Genomic DNA, 16,141 nt, shown 5'->3' with positions numbered 1-16,141 from the left:
AAGTCTCCTACCCTTTACCATAAACATATCCAACAAATTTGACAGATAAGGCTTAAAAATATTATAATGTTTGAGCCATTTTTGACTAAGTGAAGAGTTAAACAGAGGTTTTCTTTTTAAACTTTAGGAGGTCATTCACAGTCTCAATACAAGATTAATTTTCAGTCTGTATAATTTTGGTGCCATACCTAATCTGTGATCTCTCTCTTAATAACAGAAAGTATAACCTAAAGAATTATTGTACCTTTTTAACCATTAAAGTTTTAGTTGTGAAGCTGGAAAGGAAAGTAGTGTTTTTTACAGTTTCAGAAAGAAAGAAAAAAATTCTCACCTTATATGCAGCCAGGACAGCATGGGTGTAGTCCCTCCACCAAACACCCAGACAGTGAAGAAGACTATGAGCAGCGTGGTGGTGAACATCATCTGGCGGGCGTAGGTAGCGGTGTCCCGGATAGCCAGGGCGAACGCCATCGCCCCGCGCAGACCTACAGAGGGTGGAATTATAATATGCTATCACACCCCACCTGACATGATGAGCAAGAATAAGTTCATATACAAATATGTGTTATCAATTTTTCATACCAGCAAACATCATCATGTGCTGGAAGTTCCCCCTGATCTTGTCTCTTCGGCCGAGGTTGAGAAAGAAGGAGAGCGGATAAATGTTCAGAGATCTTCCAATGAATATGGCAATCTGACAGGTGGGTCAAGAAGTTTCTGACAGAGCAGTTTAATTTACACAGTTTATTAAAACATTTTGTAAAGGTAAAAAAGAGGGTTGAAAGGATACAAAGGCTCCAATGATAAAAATTGGGCTGAAAATATGATTCTGGAAGGTGAACAGTGCCAAGCCCATGTACGAGAAGATGAAATTCTCAGCCAGGAAGTGAAGAACCTCAAACAGCTGAAAAATAAATAAATAAATATAATATTTAATGTCATGATATTGATTTAGAAATCATAAATATAAAGAGGAACAAATATAACATTAAAACAAAATATTAAAAATAAAATCATTTTATTTTATAATAAAATGGTCATGGTAAAAAATAAAAAAGGGGGAGAAAAATCAAGAGACTACATCTACATTCATGTTAGTGATTCACACATAACACACAAATAAGGTGAGAAGCAAGAGTCAAAAAAGAAAAATCATTATCTTGGTTTTAATGCAAGTCAAGTACATTAACTTTACTACTGTAATACATAGCTACTGTCTAAGTGTAAACAGAGCCTGTCAGCATACTGATCCTAAACATGACAGGGAGCATGTTGTCTGTCTGCTAATCTGCAGCCTGTTCTCAAGACTGAACCCCTCTGGGAAACTGAACAGTCATGACAGGAGGGATGTCCTCAGACAGCCCTGATTAAGGTCACAGCAAGCTGATCATGGCGCCATCTGGCACGAGCGCCCTGTTCAGTGTTTGTGAGGAGGTGGGGGGTTGAAGATTATTGCTGCAACATGAGGGAGATGGTCAGATGCTACCTGCTTGGTGCGTTTTGTGGACTCCTCCGAGAGGTTGTTGAATGTGTAGTGAGCCTGTGTGATGCCACAAAACAACACAGCCACAACACCTGTAAGACAACAAGCATGTGTTAGTGAGTTTACAAGAAAATTACAGCAGACAAGCCGCATTATACAGGCAGGATGTATGATTTTATTCATACAGTTTCATACAGTTTCCCAGAAGCAATCATTTTCTAGAAATGTCTGAAGATTAATTTTCTAAATACTTCAGAGCTGTGTCACATGATTTGTTAATTTCATAAGATGCACATCTGCTGCATAATCCATATTTAAGGCTCTGACACATTTTATTTGTGTAAAAGAAGATTAAGTTCCCTAGTTTAAACTTTAATTGTGTGTTTTAGGACAACTGAAAGCATGTGAGCTGGAAATTACAAAATTGCTGTCTTGGGTATGTGAAGTCAGTGTGAGAAATCAGTGTAAAATCATAATAAATATTCTGTTTTTTTTAAAAAAAAGACTTGAAAAGAGGATTAAACAGAATAATTTTAAATAAAGAAAATATATACCATGGGACATGCAGTTTAACATAGTTTAAGTAAAAAAAATTCAAGAGATGCTAAAGAGATGTGGGTGTCCATCATCCTAACCGAAAATCTCCAGGGGTGTAAACTCTGCAGTCATACTCTGATACATGTAGCGCACCTGTGAAGCCGCAAGCCTCAGCTAGCAGGAACGTGCTCCAGGACATGAGGAAGAATAGCGCCGTCTCCAGCAGCGGAAAGCAGTGCAGCTTGGTGAACTTGGTCACGTGGAGTTCGGTTAAGGAACAACATGGTTTGGCATCCTCATCAGCCACAATGATAACACAGCTACTGCTACAAGAAACAACTCAGTCTTGGCAACAGACTACAGCTAAAATTCAAAGTACTCATACAAGAGAAAGATATAAGAGCGGTGACGACTCCTGTGGCTGCACCCATCACAAAGGAGCCACTGAAAATACCCAGGAAAACACCCACCGACTTGAAAAAGGCAGAGGCATCGAACATGTGTGTGTTTGTACCACTGGGCTGGTAGGCCACAATGGACCTGGAATACAAAAACACAGCGTTGAACATCATTATACTTTTAGTCAATGTTCTGATACCAGTCATTTAAATATATTACTGAGGGATTCTGGTAACACTGCACAAATTAAACTTAAAGGTTACATTATATATTAATGCTTTATTAATAGAACATGAATGTTAATGCTTCTCCAACAGGTCTGTGAAAGTAATGGAAAGGGCCACGCTGTGTGCAGGATTATCTGCAGGCTGCATACTATTTGTCCTTCCAGAGCCACTTTCTCATATCATGTGCTTTTACCATAAAAAATTATATCAAGCTAACTAACATGGAGTGATAATTAGTTTTTATATGAAATTAGCTTACAAATAACTAAAACTAGAAGCACTCAGAGTGCAGACCACCGCCAAGCTGTTGAAATTTCTTTTCTTTTTTCTTTGTGGGCATTATTTTTGAGTTAGAGGCTCCAATGGCAAAATTATCCCTATCCCCCAATAGTGAAGAATCCTTAGAATCCTTTAAAAAATTCTTGGAACCAGGTGACGATCCGGACGACCCCCAAAATCTAATCCCTTATTTAATTTCTCACAACATTTCATCAAAATCCTTCCATATCTTCTAGAGTTATGTTGCTGACAGACAGACAAACGTAACTGAATACATGACCTCCAACTAGGCAGCAGTAATAACAGCAGTTGCAGGGAGCAGTTGAAAAACAAACCTAAATCAGATTTCTATTATCAAAATGTTGCATAAAAGCACCAGCAGGGTCATTCACACAACACTGACATGTTCAGTTGCAACCAGATTATTGGCCAGTGCATGTGTGAAAAAACATGTGCATTAATGTCAAATTTATATATATATATATATATAAACCATAACAATGTGCAAAATCCATGATTTTTATTAGTTTTGTTTTAAATTCAATTAGGCAAAAAGTACTTTGAGAATTTGTCATTTAAAATAGATTCAGTTACCTGTGATTAACAACATTGGTGTTACTGGCAACAGCAGCAGGGTAAAAATATCAACAGGATGCAACATTACACTGTTAGTAGTTGATTTATAAACCTCCAGCAGAGGGAGTTATAGTGCTGTCTGTCTGTAGAGGAGCAGCAACGCTAACCCTGTCACATATCAGTGTTACATTCAACATGAGCTGAAAACCAACACAGGTAGAGGCCTTTATGAGCTGTATCAGTCTAACAATGTACTGTTCACATTTCTAAAGCTGAGGCTATGAATTGTTCACTTACTCCAGCTCCAGTTTTCAGGTAGCTCAATTCCAAACCAAGTTTTAGAAGATTACATGCATTATACAAAGGAATATTTGAAAGTACCTCTTGTTTGTGATGTAGTGGAGAAATCTAGAAATCTTATTAATTTTCTAAATACTGAAGTACAGAACTCATAGGAACTACTTAACTTTATGATTGGATAAGGCAGAAAGATGACTTACGAGGAAAGCACAATGGCCACTGCATCATTCATTACACTTTCTCCAAACAGTAGAGCGTATAGATCCCCATCTACATGGAGCTCATTAAAGATGGCCAATACCGTCACTGCACAAAGACACAAAGAAAGAACTTGATGAATAACCACAACAGTAAACAGTTTCCTGCTTTCTTGGCCTCTCATTGCATGTGTATGGATGTATGTATATGTGTGTGTGTGTGTGTGTGTGTGTGTGTGTGTGTGTGTGTGTGTGTGTGTGTGTGTGTGTGTGTGTGTGTGTGTGTGTGTGTGTGTGTGTGTGTGTTTGTGTGTGTTGTACCTGGGTCTGTGGCAGAAATGATGGCGCCAAAGAAAAGGCAGTCTGTGTAATAGAACTTGTCAGTCAGCTGGCCCACCACTTGCATCAGCTTCACAACACCGTACATCAGATTCCTGCAGACACGCAAAGAAAACCAAAGCTCATAGATGAAGGATTTTATCATAATGTGCCAGATTGTGATATGACAAACAGAAGACTCCTACCCAATAACAAAGCAGGAGACTGCAGTGCCAAGAAATGCATAGGTTATGATCGAGCCAAGATTCCTGAAGAAATGTCTCTGGCAGGAGAAAAAGAGATAAAATTAGAAAACTAAATAGAAGGCTTTTTATGTGGCAGTTGTACAAAAATGACACTGGACATTTCTCATGGTGATAAACGACTCGAGTCTGAAGCCTTTAGGTCAGAAACTGCTACAGAGGAGCGAGTAACACAAACACACACCCTGCTGTTTGACTGGTTGTAAAACAAACAAGCAGCAAATGTCTGTTCAAAACACTTCTAGTCCAACACAAAAACTGCTGATTCTGATTTCTACAGGAAATTAGCCTTTTCCTAAGAGTGTCACACTGACTTTTTTTTTAAAGAGATAAAAAAGGTTGACAGTTTTGAGGTTATACATAACAGCTCAGCTCAGACCAACTCCAGTAGATGACATGCAGATAATTATTCCAAAAATCTGTCGATCAATTACAGTCCTAATTTTCACAAGTGTTTAAATGCAGTTTAAAACGAACTATCACTCCCGTGTTTGACACTAGACATGTAGCCTTTTGTGGCTGGCATGCCCTCTCTTCCCATTTCCTCATCACTGTTGTTTGACTCAGCAAATTCTATCTTGAACTGGACTTACAAGCAACAAGCAAAGATCTGCACATCCTTTCTTTTAAAAGGAAATGTCTCATATAACAACTATTTATTAAACCTTATTGTTGTACAAAGACTGTGTAGTCGACACAAAATATCATTGCTAAAAACAGATCAAGAATGCTTAAATTTTGGTCATTTGTGAGTCTTTTGTGGCTAACTTGAAAATATTTTGAGGTAAGACTGATCAGACAAAACAATGTGATATCACCTTCAATGCCACCTAGAAATTAAAATGATTATTAACAGCATCCTGTCAGCACATATTGCAGTTAATAGCAAAACTACAAGTCTGCAGTAATACTGTCAACTTAGTGAGGCTGTATGTCTCTGATCGAAATGCTAACTTTATGTAGCTATGCTGACTGAAACAATGCTAAAAAGCTAACATTACAATAAAGTTAGCATGCTAACATTTTCTAATAAGCTGAAAACACAAAGTTTAGCCAAAAATGCTTCATGTTATATTTAATAACTGCTCACTAAAGAAAAACCTAATATGCTATTAAGTTAATATAAAGTGTCTCACAAGCTAAAAACTCAAAATTTAGTCAAAGATGCTTAATATCAAGTTTGTAGCTATAGCAATACTATAATTAAGTTGATATAAAGTTACATGCTAACATTTTCTACTAAACTAAAAACAAAATTCAGTTAAGGATATTTTATATATTAATTTAGTAGCTATGCTCTCTAAAGTAATTCCAACAGGCTAACGTTAAGTTGAAATGAAGTTTGCAAGTTACAGCTAGAAAACAGAAAACACAAAGTGTAGCTAAAGATGACTGACATTAAATAATTTTCTTTTATAAAGATATCTTAATCCAGCAGAGAATGTGACCGTTTGTGTCAGATGGAAGTGTAATCCAGCCAGTATTTGTTGAGACAGGGTATTGTACTGCCAAACCTCATAGTGGCAAGAAAAGCCCAATTTATTATGTCAAGACACCTGTAAATAATTTTAGCCCCATTCAACTTACAGTTTCATAAGATAATTAAAGTCTTGGGATGACTTGAGTTATAAGTTCCTGGGGGTCTTGCAGAAATATATCAGCTGTGAGTTCAGAGGACCATCCAGTGACCTTTACATAAAACAAATTACCTTACTCATATACAACTAAATCATGATTCAACAACCACACTTAACCACACAGCCTCACCTTAATATTTTCACTATATAACTTTATAACACCCAGACACATTTTAAGTGCAACCAACATTTTCAAGCATGACAATTCCCACTGTAAATATGGAGATAGATTAGTAAACTGAAATAAAGCCTAGACTCTTGAGTAAACTTAACAACAGTCTTCAGGAGAAAAGACTCATATTGTCAGCCATATTTCTTTGCCTCTGAAAAACCCAGAGAGGAAACGAAAGACATCTGCTCTGGACTTCTTCTCAAAAAGGGATATTTATGTTAAGAAATCTTTGTCTGCTCTCCCAGTTTGGTCGGTGAGGGTTTCTTTCCTGAGCCAATGAGCCAGTATTTTGTGGTTGCAAACATTTCCCCCTGGCCCTACAACAATATCATCTCATGTTACTGTGTTTCATGCTAGTTCAGCTTTGAAACACACACAATCTGAATAGCAGGCCCTGGATTTCCATGCATCATCTTACCTTTTTTAGACTGTATCCAGCATGGAAAATGATTGGAGGAAGGAGTATGTTGAAAAAAACTTCAGGGTCAAAAGTCACCTGGAAATGAGAGGAAATTTAAGGTAACATAAATCTAGCAGTCATTCATAACAGATGATGATTTTTTTCTTCACCTACCTTGCGCAGCATATCATTCTGCTCTACATTGTGAATCTCCCTGGAGTTTATCTCCCCTTTGAGGGTGTACTCAAAGAACTTGCCGCTAACATTAAGCAGCAGAGTGCTGGTAGGTCCTTCCTTCAGCGAGCAGCTTGGGGGTGTCTTGTGGTGGTAGCTGGTGGCGGGAATGCCGTAGCGCAGAATCACACCGACCAATAAACCTAACAAATCAAAACAGACAGATGAAGATAATAATGATATGATCCAAGAAAATGTAGCATTTGTTCATGGAAACAAACATCTAATGAATATGATGCAAGAAAAAGTGGGCACGTCAGATCAAACAGCTGCAGAGAGAGAGCGAAAGAGAAAAGAAAAATGGGGCACTGATAGGTAGAATCTTGGGGAGAAAGTCACAGACGAGAAGAAAGGGATGAGGCAGGCAGTTAAGAGAGCATAAATCCTTTGATCAGACAGCAGTTAACTGCATAAGGCACGGCAGAGCAAAGCAAAGCGGCCACTACTGAACCCGTTGATTCTTTCTGCTACAGGGTTAACCATGAACATCACACACTGGCTTTGGCCTAACCACACACACACACACACACACATATATATACATTCACACGTCTGCTTTGCAATGACCATGAGGCATTCCAAAACCTTTTACACTAACTATTACAACTAGATGCCTACCTTGAACCTTATCCCTAATCTAAAACTGAATTTTAACCTTGACCCTTAAACCAAGTCTTAACCCCTAAAATAAATCTTGTATCTGTAGGGACAAAATTCAAAATTGCTGCTTCCATGTTCACAGAAACTCCCCATAAGGTCTGTACTCACACTTTGCCCCCATCATGTAGAAAAAACAAGCTCATGTATGCACACACACACACACACACACACACACGAAAACCACAGGTGCAGAAGTTTATTTAATCCAGACATAAAAATCAAACACCTGCTTGTTTCGATACTGAGCCCACAAACTTTAGGTTCTTTCCATAAATTTAGAGAGGGAAGTACCAAAGATGGATCACGTGAATATATGAGGATCTGTTCATACATCTAATCGGCCTCATACCACTGAGGGTCAGAAAAAATACAATAATGTTACCATGTAGAGTTTAATTACACTATATCAAACTGACTCTTACAAAACTATATTTCTATGATGGGGGATAAACTCAGCTAAAATATGTTTCCAAGCACTGGTATCCAAATCAAACATAGTTCAGACCCTAAGCAATTATATGGGAATGCAACAACAACATGAGAACAGTAATGTGGTTTTCTTTCAGAATAACCATTTCAACTGTTTATCAGGCAAATTAACTCAGCTACATATATCTTAATTCTCACACTTCTGTAGTAATCTCACATGTCTCAGCTTTCTCTTGAGACCAAGATTATACATACATACAACTGTGAAGATACACCTCGTTTATTTTGGGAATACCAGACATTTCAGACCTCGTGATTAGCAGGTCTTTTCTTTTTTTGACATGATCTTCTCCAAAAGGGGGGGGGGGGGGGGTTAAGTTTACCTTAAGATTTTGGCAGCTTTATAACTCATGTTCAGTCCAGTACTTGTACCTGATGGCTTTTTTAAAAAAACGTGGGTTTTTTTGTGTGTGTGTTAAGCCACTTAACACTGAATCATAAAAAACAAAACTCCCGAGCCAATGAATGAAAAGGCAGCAACTTTACATAACATTAGAAAAACCCAAAACAAACAAACAAAAAAAGTATCATTGTTTGTCCAGTTGAAACCTGATGTTTAAAATGCATGTTTTAAAATGCATTAATCCAACCAAAAGCTCTCAAGGCCATGTCACACACCCTGATCATGCAGTTGGAGCACGACCAATTCCTCCAATTTTATCCTCAATTAGACCCAAAAGCTCAATATCTGCATATTTTTGTAAAGAAAATAAAGCATAAGTGTATACTGATACAGCTGAATTCCACATAAAGCTGCTCCGACTGGATAAAAATAACTATTTAAGTAGCTTAAAGACATATGTGCAGTGAATTTTGCTATATTTTGATGTTCATGATCTCAGCAGTAGAATGTCTTGAACATTTTCTCACACAGTCCACAGTGATGTGGCATTGTACATACTACATAATAATATAATTCCCTCCCTGTGCATATATACAAGGAAAATGACAATGTGGTCTAATTAAATGGCCAAGTTGAGCTATAACCATAGCATGACTCAGTGGTATAATCACAGTCAAGCGTTGTGTCTACATGAATCAGTTTTAAATGGCTCTGTAGTCACTTTGTTATGATCACAGACACACCAGTTTGTTCCTATTTTTTAGTTGTTTCTACAAAAAAATAAAAGGATAAATACAACAATAATACAGTTTAACAGACATAAAATAGCATTTCTTTCACTGACAAAGTGATTCCCAAAAAGCTATTAGCCACACACACACTTGGTGAGAAGTATGTTGTTTAAAAAGTTGAATAAAACATACAAAAACATCCAGAGCAGATGATCAGTATCTGAAAGTGATGTGCTTACGAAACAGAAGAAAATCCAGCCCTGACACAACCTGTAGATGCATATGGACCTTCATCTACTGTCTAAGTCTCATCAGAAATGGTCTTTATAGAAAGATGGTGACCAAGAAGTCATTAATAAACAGGAAGAAAAGGCTATATGCCAAATGACAAGAACTGGAATGAAAATTGGTGGTAACAGAGCTGACGGAGTGATGAATCCTCCCCATATGCCAGATATTAACATTATGGAAGTTGTTTCAATAAATCACTGCACTTCCTGTTTTTCTGAAAAAACTTCATATTTATCAATAATTATCTATGCATATAAATGTATATGCACATGACTTCTACATCTGCAAATCATCTTCTTACTTGAAAAACAACAATACTGCAGCAGAAACGTGAAATTACTTTCCTGATCTTGACTGCCCTCCAAGCCTAACCTCCCTGCTGGAGCTAATGGCTCATGTTTGTGAAGCTGTTAACCAAAACTTGGCTGGAAACAAACCAATGATATGTTTGCTTTTTAAGCTTTAAAAACAAATCAAAGTCTGCCTTTTTCCCCCCACTATGAAATCTCTGGTTAATAAGTGACATTTGCAGCCGTGACTTGAGTTAAATTGCTCTGACTGGCCACTCAAAGACAGTGCAATTAAACTCGTGTTAAACAGGAGTGATCATCAGTTAAACGGTTTTAACACAGCTTCACCGGACCTGTGTGGGATGTTTTAGACAAAGCGCCCTGGTGTCACACTTATACAGTATATGCAATTTTAAAAGTCAGTGCTTCTATAGAGGAATTTGTAGAAATAACCATTATAAACTCACATGCACAGAAGCACATCCAGATCCGATTTGATAATAACCATTTACACTGATATATTTGCTGATTTTACAGCCTCAAACAACCAAAAAAAGGTAATTCCCTTTTTGTTTAGAGCTGAAGAACGTTTGCTAGATTTAACTTTAAAGTCATCTGAGTATGTATTTTAAATCTGTACTCTAAAAGCGTTTAAATGTATAGCAAATACATTTGTGGTGCAATTTTAATAGTGTCACAGAAGATAAAGCATGAGGTCACCAATCTAATTTATGATGCCACAGATATCAGCTGCACTGAGGTGTGATTTCCAGGCAGCGGTTGCTGCAACAGCCTGAAGGAGGAATGGACCGAGCTGAAGAACCTAAACCACCTTCTATAAATTAGCATGAGCCCAGGCAATTAGGCGCTACCAGGCACGGCGCCAGGATTTTTTTTCTCCTGGTGCTAATGAGGGACTTGACCAATACGTGGGGGTGCTGCAGGCGCAACGAGAAGTGCAAACAATTTGTATCTAATGATTCGGACCACCTCAGCCTAGCGTGAGTTTCAACAAAAAGTTTCCGCCCGCCCTCTGTCCCCTCTTAATCAGTGCACAGAAGAAACATGTAAGCGGAGAATCTCCGCAAACTGTTTTTAAACTAATACATTCCTTTATTATAATATTATATATAAATTCATAATTATATTTTTTATAATCTAATTTCTTGGGGGGGCTTAATGGGGCTACACAGATTTATCACGGGGCTGTAGCACCCCCTAGCCCCGGTGTGGCGCCGTGGATGGGCGCTACATGAGCGCGCTGAAATGCGGAGGCGCGTCGCTGCATTTACTCCTTCTCTGCGTCTCCAGGTCGATCTGCGCCTCTGTGTGAGCACACGAGAGGCTGAAATCACGCAGAGCCTGCGGGAAGGTGGTGGCGCTAGTTGAAGGAGGGTGAGTGCGCGTTTTGTGCTTCCGCGTGCTTGGATGCGCATGCTTGTATGTGCATTCAACATAATCCATAAGACCTCTTACCGTAAATCATTGCCAGTCCGGTTTCGTGCAAGAAACGAACCCGTCTGTGCTTGAATAGCCATATGGTGAGAATGGTTAACGTCAGCAGTAAAATGAATGTCAGGAGATTGACGCTGTCCTGTCGGTGACTTTCCTCTGCCTCCTTCTCCGTGACAAGTTCTTCCATTCCGTCGTCCTCCGCCTTCAGTCCTGACACAGCGCTACTCAGTAGGATCCAAACGGGCACCAGCATCGCGTCCAGCGCGGCGCAGCCTCCGTTCCGCTTCGGCTGTCGGAGAGCGACCATGGTTTCAGGATGATGCTGCTGCCGCTGAGAGCAACTGCCTCTCTATGCCATGTCACTGCTGGAAGAAACACACATACATGCACATACAGCTGAACCAAAGGGAAACTCAATCCGGTGCTCATAGACCGGCGAGCTCAACCTTTTAAAGGTACACGGCGCGAGGAAGTGGCTGTGAAATGATACAGCGCTGCCCTGAATGTGGAGGAGACCGGATCGCACTGATTACAAGCTACTGAGTCACTGTCCTGGGATTTTGATGATTGTGTAATTCTGCGCTTGGTTCTCTTCAAAACAGGAAATTAAGCCGGTGTTTGGAATTTAAAACGGAAAGTAAAGGCAAATGTTACAATACCCCTTAAATTTAAAGATGAATTAATCAGTATTTTAAATGACAGCATTTGCCAAGTTATGTTTAATCAGGAATAAGTCCTTGTTGAGGATTAAATGACTCCAAAATTGCTTAAGCTCAGGGTTTATTTTATTTATTTTACCTTTATTTTACCAGGGCAGTCCCATTGAGATTACAAAATCTTTTCCAAGGGAGCCATGGCCAAGACAGCAGCAGTCCAAAATCCATTGTAAACAGTAATCATTAAAACAATTAATCGAAGAACACACTACATAAAACATACAGTATGAAACAGCACAGCTTTTCTTATTTTAGGTAATTCATATTTTCCCCCAGTATACAAACTCCTGTAAACACCTGCTGTACAGGGGCAAGTCAAGAAAATAATTATATAGGGGGGCTGGGGCACAGACTGGGAAAAGGGTGGCCCATGTTAATTAAAATTAAAAAGAAAGATCTAGATATTTGGAAATGATTTGTATTACAACTAAAGTGGTTATCTTGTGTAAAAAGTAAAACAGAAGTTGGTTAAAGCAGGGTTTCAATTACTGGGGAGTTAAGGGGAGCTTGGCTCACTGGAGACACTAAGGGGGAGCTCTGAAAATAGTCCACTTTAGGTTTATATTTAACTTTATTTTCCATAAGGTTTCTGGTGTTTCTTAAAGAAATAAAATAGCATTAATTTGTCAGCATTATTTATTCATTTAAAACATTGAATTTTCCAACCAACACAGGCGATTGGTTGTTTCGTTCAGCAGACAGCAGCATTGTTTGTTTGTTGTGTACCGTGACTCTACAAAGCGCTGACCACTTAATATTTCTGCTTTTTTTGTGGTTGTTAAAACATCTTTCTGTCTCTATATGAGACGTTTCTAATGGAATCTTAATTTATTTTACATCATTTTATTTAATGTTACCTTATTTTATTCTATTTTATTACTTTTTTACCACATTATTTTATGAAGACCTTTATAAGAAATATTATACAATGGATTTGAGACCAATTATAAATTATATCAGTGTTCATTCAGCATGCCTGGTCATAGTCATCAGATCTGGTAGTTTTATGACTTTACATTTAAAAAGAAAAAGCCTGTAAAACAGTCTGGACAGGTAATATTATTATCTGTGATAGTGCTGCATTTTCCAATGCTGCCTTATGCTTTAAAAGGTGGTTGTACTGATGTAGACAAAAATTCATGATAAAATGTAATGACATGGTAACACTGTCAGGGTGTGATAATCTGCAGTCAGACATGCAGCATATTATCTTCCTTTGAGCATTTTTTCACATTAAAGTTTGGATCTTAACAACTCTAGCAATATCACATTTTCTAGGGCAGCTAAGTATATCATAATATTCCAAATTATTAAACGTCATGCACTCAAATCAAACTTCATTTTACTTGACTGCATACTTTATCCCCAGAAAACATCACGTGAATAACTGTTCACTGGACACCTGGTGGCAAACGCAAGAGGGGAAGGCCCAAAAACTCCTGGCTTCGAACGGTGGAGTACGGGATGAAGACCCTGAATCACACCTGGGGAATGATGACGAAGCTGGCCCAGAACTGTCTGGCATAGTGATCCTTCATAGCTGCCCTACATGGCAGCTAGGCATAAAAAAGCAGAAGGGAAGATAGGATAGGATGGGTTCTTATGCTGAGAAGACACTTACCACTTTCTGCCATGTTTTATACACCTGACAACAGATGGGAAACATGTTCTCTGAGTACATTATGGGCTGCGTTCACTTGCATTTGGCTATAAAAGGTTTACCCAAGTCAGTGACGTGCGGTGAAGTTTATGGTTGGTGAGACACTGATTAACAATTGTAAGAACTGAAAAGAGCATCTTATTTCAATATTCATTCAACAGCATGCAACTGGTAATGCTTCATATCCTATCAGCATTCCTCTTTCATTTACACTCACACACCCACTGTTACTAACTCTTCAGTGAGAAAAGTAGCTACTGGCGTCCTAAGAGTTGCTAGAAATCGCTAAAATCGCTAAATGACATCTTCTAATGTGCATAATAGCCTGGTACGTGGAGGCTGCTGTGGAGAGGAATGTCATGGGAAAGGCAAAAATGGACGAAAAGACAAGCTAAAAAAATTTAAAAGGCAAAACTAATAAAAATAAAACAAATTCTTTGGTTAATATTTTCTTTTATTCTAGTTTAATTTTATTAAGTGTACGTTGTTTTCTAATAAGGAGGCTGCAACATTTCACAACACTTGTTTTCCTCCACTCTCTTCATACATTAACATCTGACTGTAAGCCAGTGCGAGATCATCCTGCACCAGCTTTGAACGTTTTATTTTCAGCCTGGTCATGAAACAGGTGATCATCTCCTGCTCTGAATGCAGCTACTGCTGCTGCCAGAAGCTTCTTCTGGTTGCTTTTGGACAGGGGAGGGGCCTGCGCAGCAGCACCCACTCCTCATTGAGAAGAATGAACTGCTTTCATATACGTCAGTCTACAAAAGTCTCCAATACTGAAAAAGTTGCTAGATTTGTCGCTAGTCGCAGTGGTTTGATCTAAAAAAGATCACAGGGTTTTATCAATGTGAAGGTGTCAGCCTATGTGCATCCTGCTTTCAGCTGCAGTGGGCAGGTGCATACAGCTATTATAAGCCAGCCATGATGCATGAAGCTGTTTACCATTTATGCAGGTATCAATAATGCACATAAAAGTAAGTGAATGTGTAACTTTGTGTTTGATTACTGGCTAGATTAAGTAACTTAAGAGTGAGCCAAGTAGATTGTAGGTAACAGGATAACTATCAGTATGCAGATGTTGGTTTGCATAATTAGATTTATGTTGGACTCTGGTACATGGACTGTATATATGGTTGCAATACGCTGATAACAAAACGTCACTCTCTCTAAAGAAACACAAAGCCAGTACAAGTTTCCCATGAATCATTGTGATATTCTCAGCTTGCCATAGCTATTTTGTTGCAGACATGTTTCAAGCACCAATAGTTCAGCATCATTTACACTCCAGCACACCTCATTGGCATGCTGGGTAGGATGAGTCCATGCACCATTTAAACAGTGCATCAGCCAGTGCAGTGCAGTGCAGTGCAGTGCAGATGGCCCAGAGTCCCTAACTGATATACACTCATCACAATCAAATGGGTGACTCAAACACAATCTGTGGTTATGCCAAGCAATAATATGTCTTCATTGCATTATTTAAACCGGACATTTTTCCCCTTTAGCAGCATGTTCATCTTGTCAGTGGTTATTGACCCAAATAAACCTCAATGGCTCTCACTTATCGTGACTATTTTCAGGGGACTCCTTCTTGAACCATCAAACTTTTATTTATCCCTCTATTTAAGAAGTATAGTCCTCATTTGCTACTCATCATCACTTCCATTCAGCTTTTGCAGCACAGATAGAAGATGACGTGGACCCACTCCTGGCTTCAAACAGACCAAGATGGCCACAGCCTTTTGCAGAATTTAAGGCTTCAAAACTGTTGATCACAAACTAATGGGTGATAACATAGTAGCTACATTCACCTCTAGTACTCTGAGATTAGGTTTATTATCAAAAAGGAAATTATATAATGTAACTGTTTATTTGCATATTGATGCATGTAAAACCACATTCTTTTGGTGGGGGTGAACTGACTTACTCAGAGCTGTGCACATGTGGTCCTTTCATTAAAGATGACTGAACACAAGCATATTTAGTTACAAGTAAATTAAAAGTTTGCAGCAGTAGCAAATAAGTGGGTAGGTGGTGTTGTACGTTTGTTTGTCTGAGACAATATATGACATAAGGGTTGAGGTAGGGAGGCAGTGTAGGGGTTACAGTGTTTTTGGACTGACTCCTGGTGGCCAAAAACCAGATAATGCAGAGTCTGACAATTCACACACAGACTGCACATACTTAAATAAAGTAAAAGCAATCAATTACTTAATCAACCAACTACTGAAAGTAGGCAAATTATAGTGTGTCTATACCATGTTTCTTACTGTGAACGAGTGGTGAAAGTGGTGTGGGGGAGGATGGGGTTCAAGAAAAGGTTAATCCAGCCATGCTTTGCCCTGCCAAATGCAGCAACTAAGCCAGGACTACTCAGTTCGGTCCTACAAGGGCCACAGCCCTGCAGGTTTTATATGTTTCCCTGCTCCAACACACCTGACTCATATTAAATGAATCCAACAGCCTATGACGTTCTCA

At 38.7% G+C, this 16,141-nt stretch overlaps 1 protein-coding gene across 1 annotated transcript in view; it reads right to left on the bottom strand.

Annotated features, from left to right (window-relative positions):
- slc9a7 (solute carrier family 9 member 7) overlaps window positions 1-11,834 on the bottom strand; it is a 34,647-nt gene extending 22,813 nt beyond the window's left edge. The window contains exons 1-12 of the mRNA XM_042005665.1: window positions 11,303-11,834; window positions 6,963-7,165; window positions 6,807-6,884; window positions 4,523-4,599; window positions 4,320-4,432; window positions 4,002-4,107; window positions 2,419-2,560; window positions 2,174-2,279; window positions 1,487-1,575; window positions 791-904; window positions 583-694; window positions 332-485 (exon numbers count right to left, since the gene is read on the bottom strand). Coding sequence (XP_041861599.1) covers window positions 332-485; window positions 583-694; window positions 791-904; window positions 1,487-1,575; window positions 2,174-2,279; window positions 2,419-2,560; window positions 4,002-4,107; window positions 4,320-4,432; window positions 4,523-4,599; window positions 6,807-6,884; window positions 6,963-7,165; window positions 11,303-11,588 — 1,580 coding nt within the window. The 5' untranslated portion in view covers window positions 11,589-11,834. The remainder of the gene's footprint in view (window positions 1-331; window positions 486-582; window positions 695-790; window positions 905-1,486; window positions 1,576-2,173; window positions 2,280-2,418; window positions 2,561-4,001; window positions 4,108-4,319; window positions 4,433-4,522; window positions 4,600-6,806; window positions 6,885-6,962; window positions 7,166-11,302) is intronic.
- Between the last annotated feature and the right edge of the window lie 4,307 nt (window positions 11,835-16,141).

Source organism: Melanotaenia boesemani, chromosome 14, assembly GCF_017639745.1.
Source record: "Melanotaenia boesemani isolate fMelBoe1 chromosome 14, fMelBoe1.pri, whole genome shotgun sequence".
NCBI classification, from domain to species: Eukaryota; Metazoa; Chordata; class Actinopteri; order Atheriniformes; family Melanotaeniidae; genus Melanotaenia; species Melanotaenia boesemani.
This window is presented reverse-complemented; position numbering and strand designations above follow the sequence as displayed.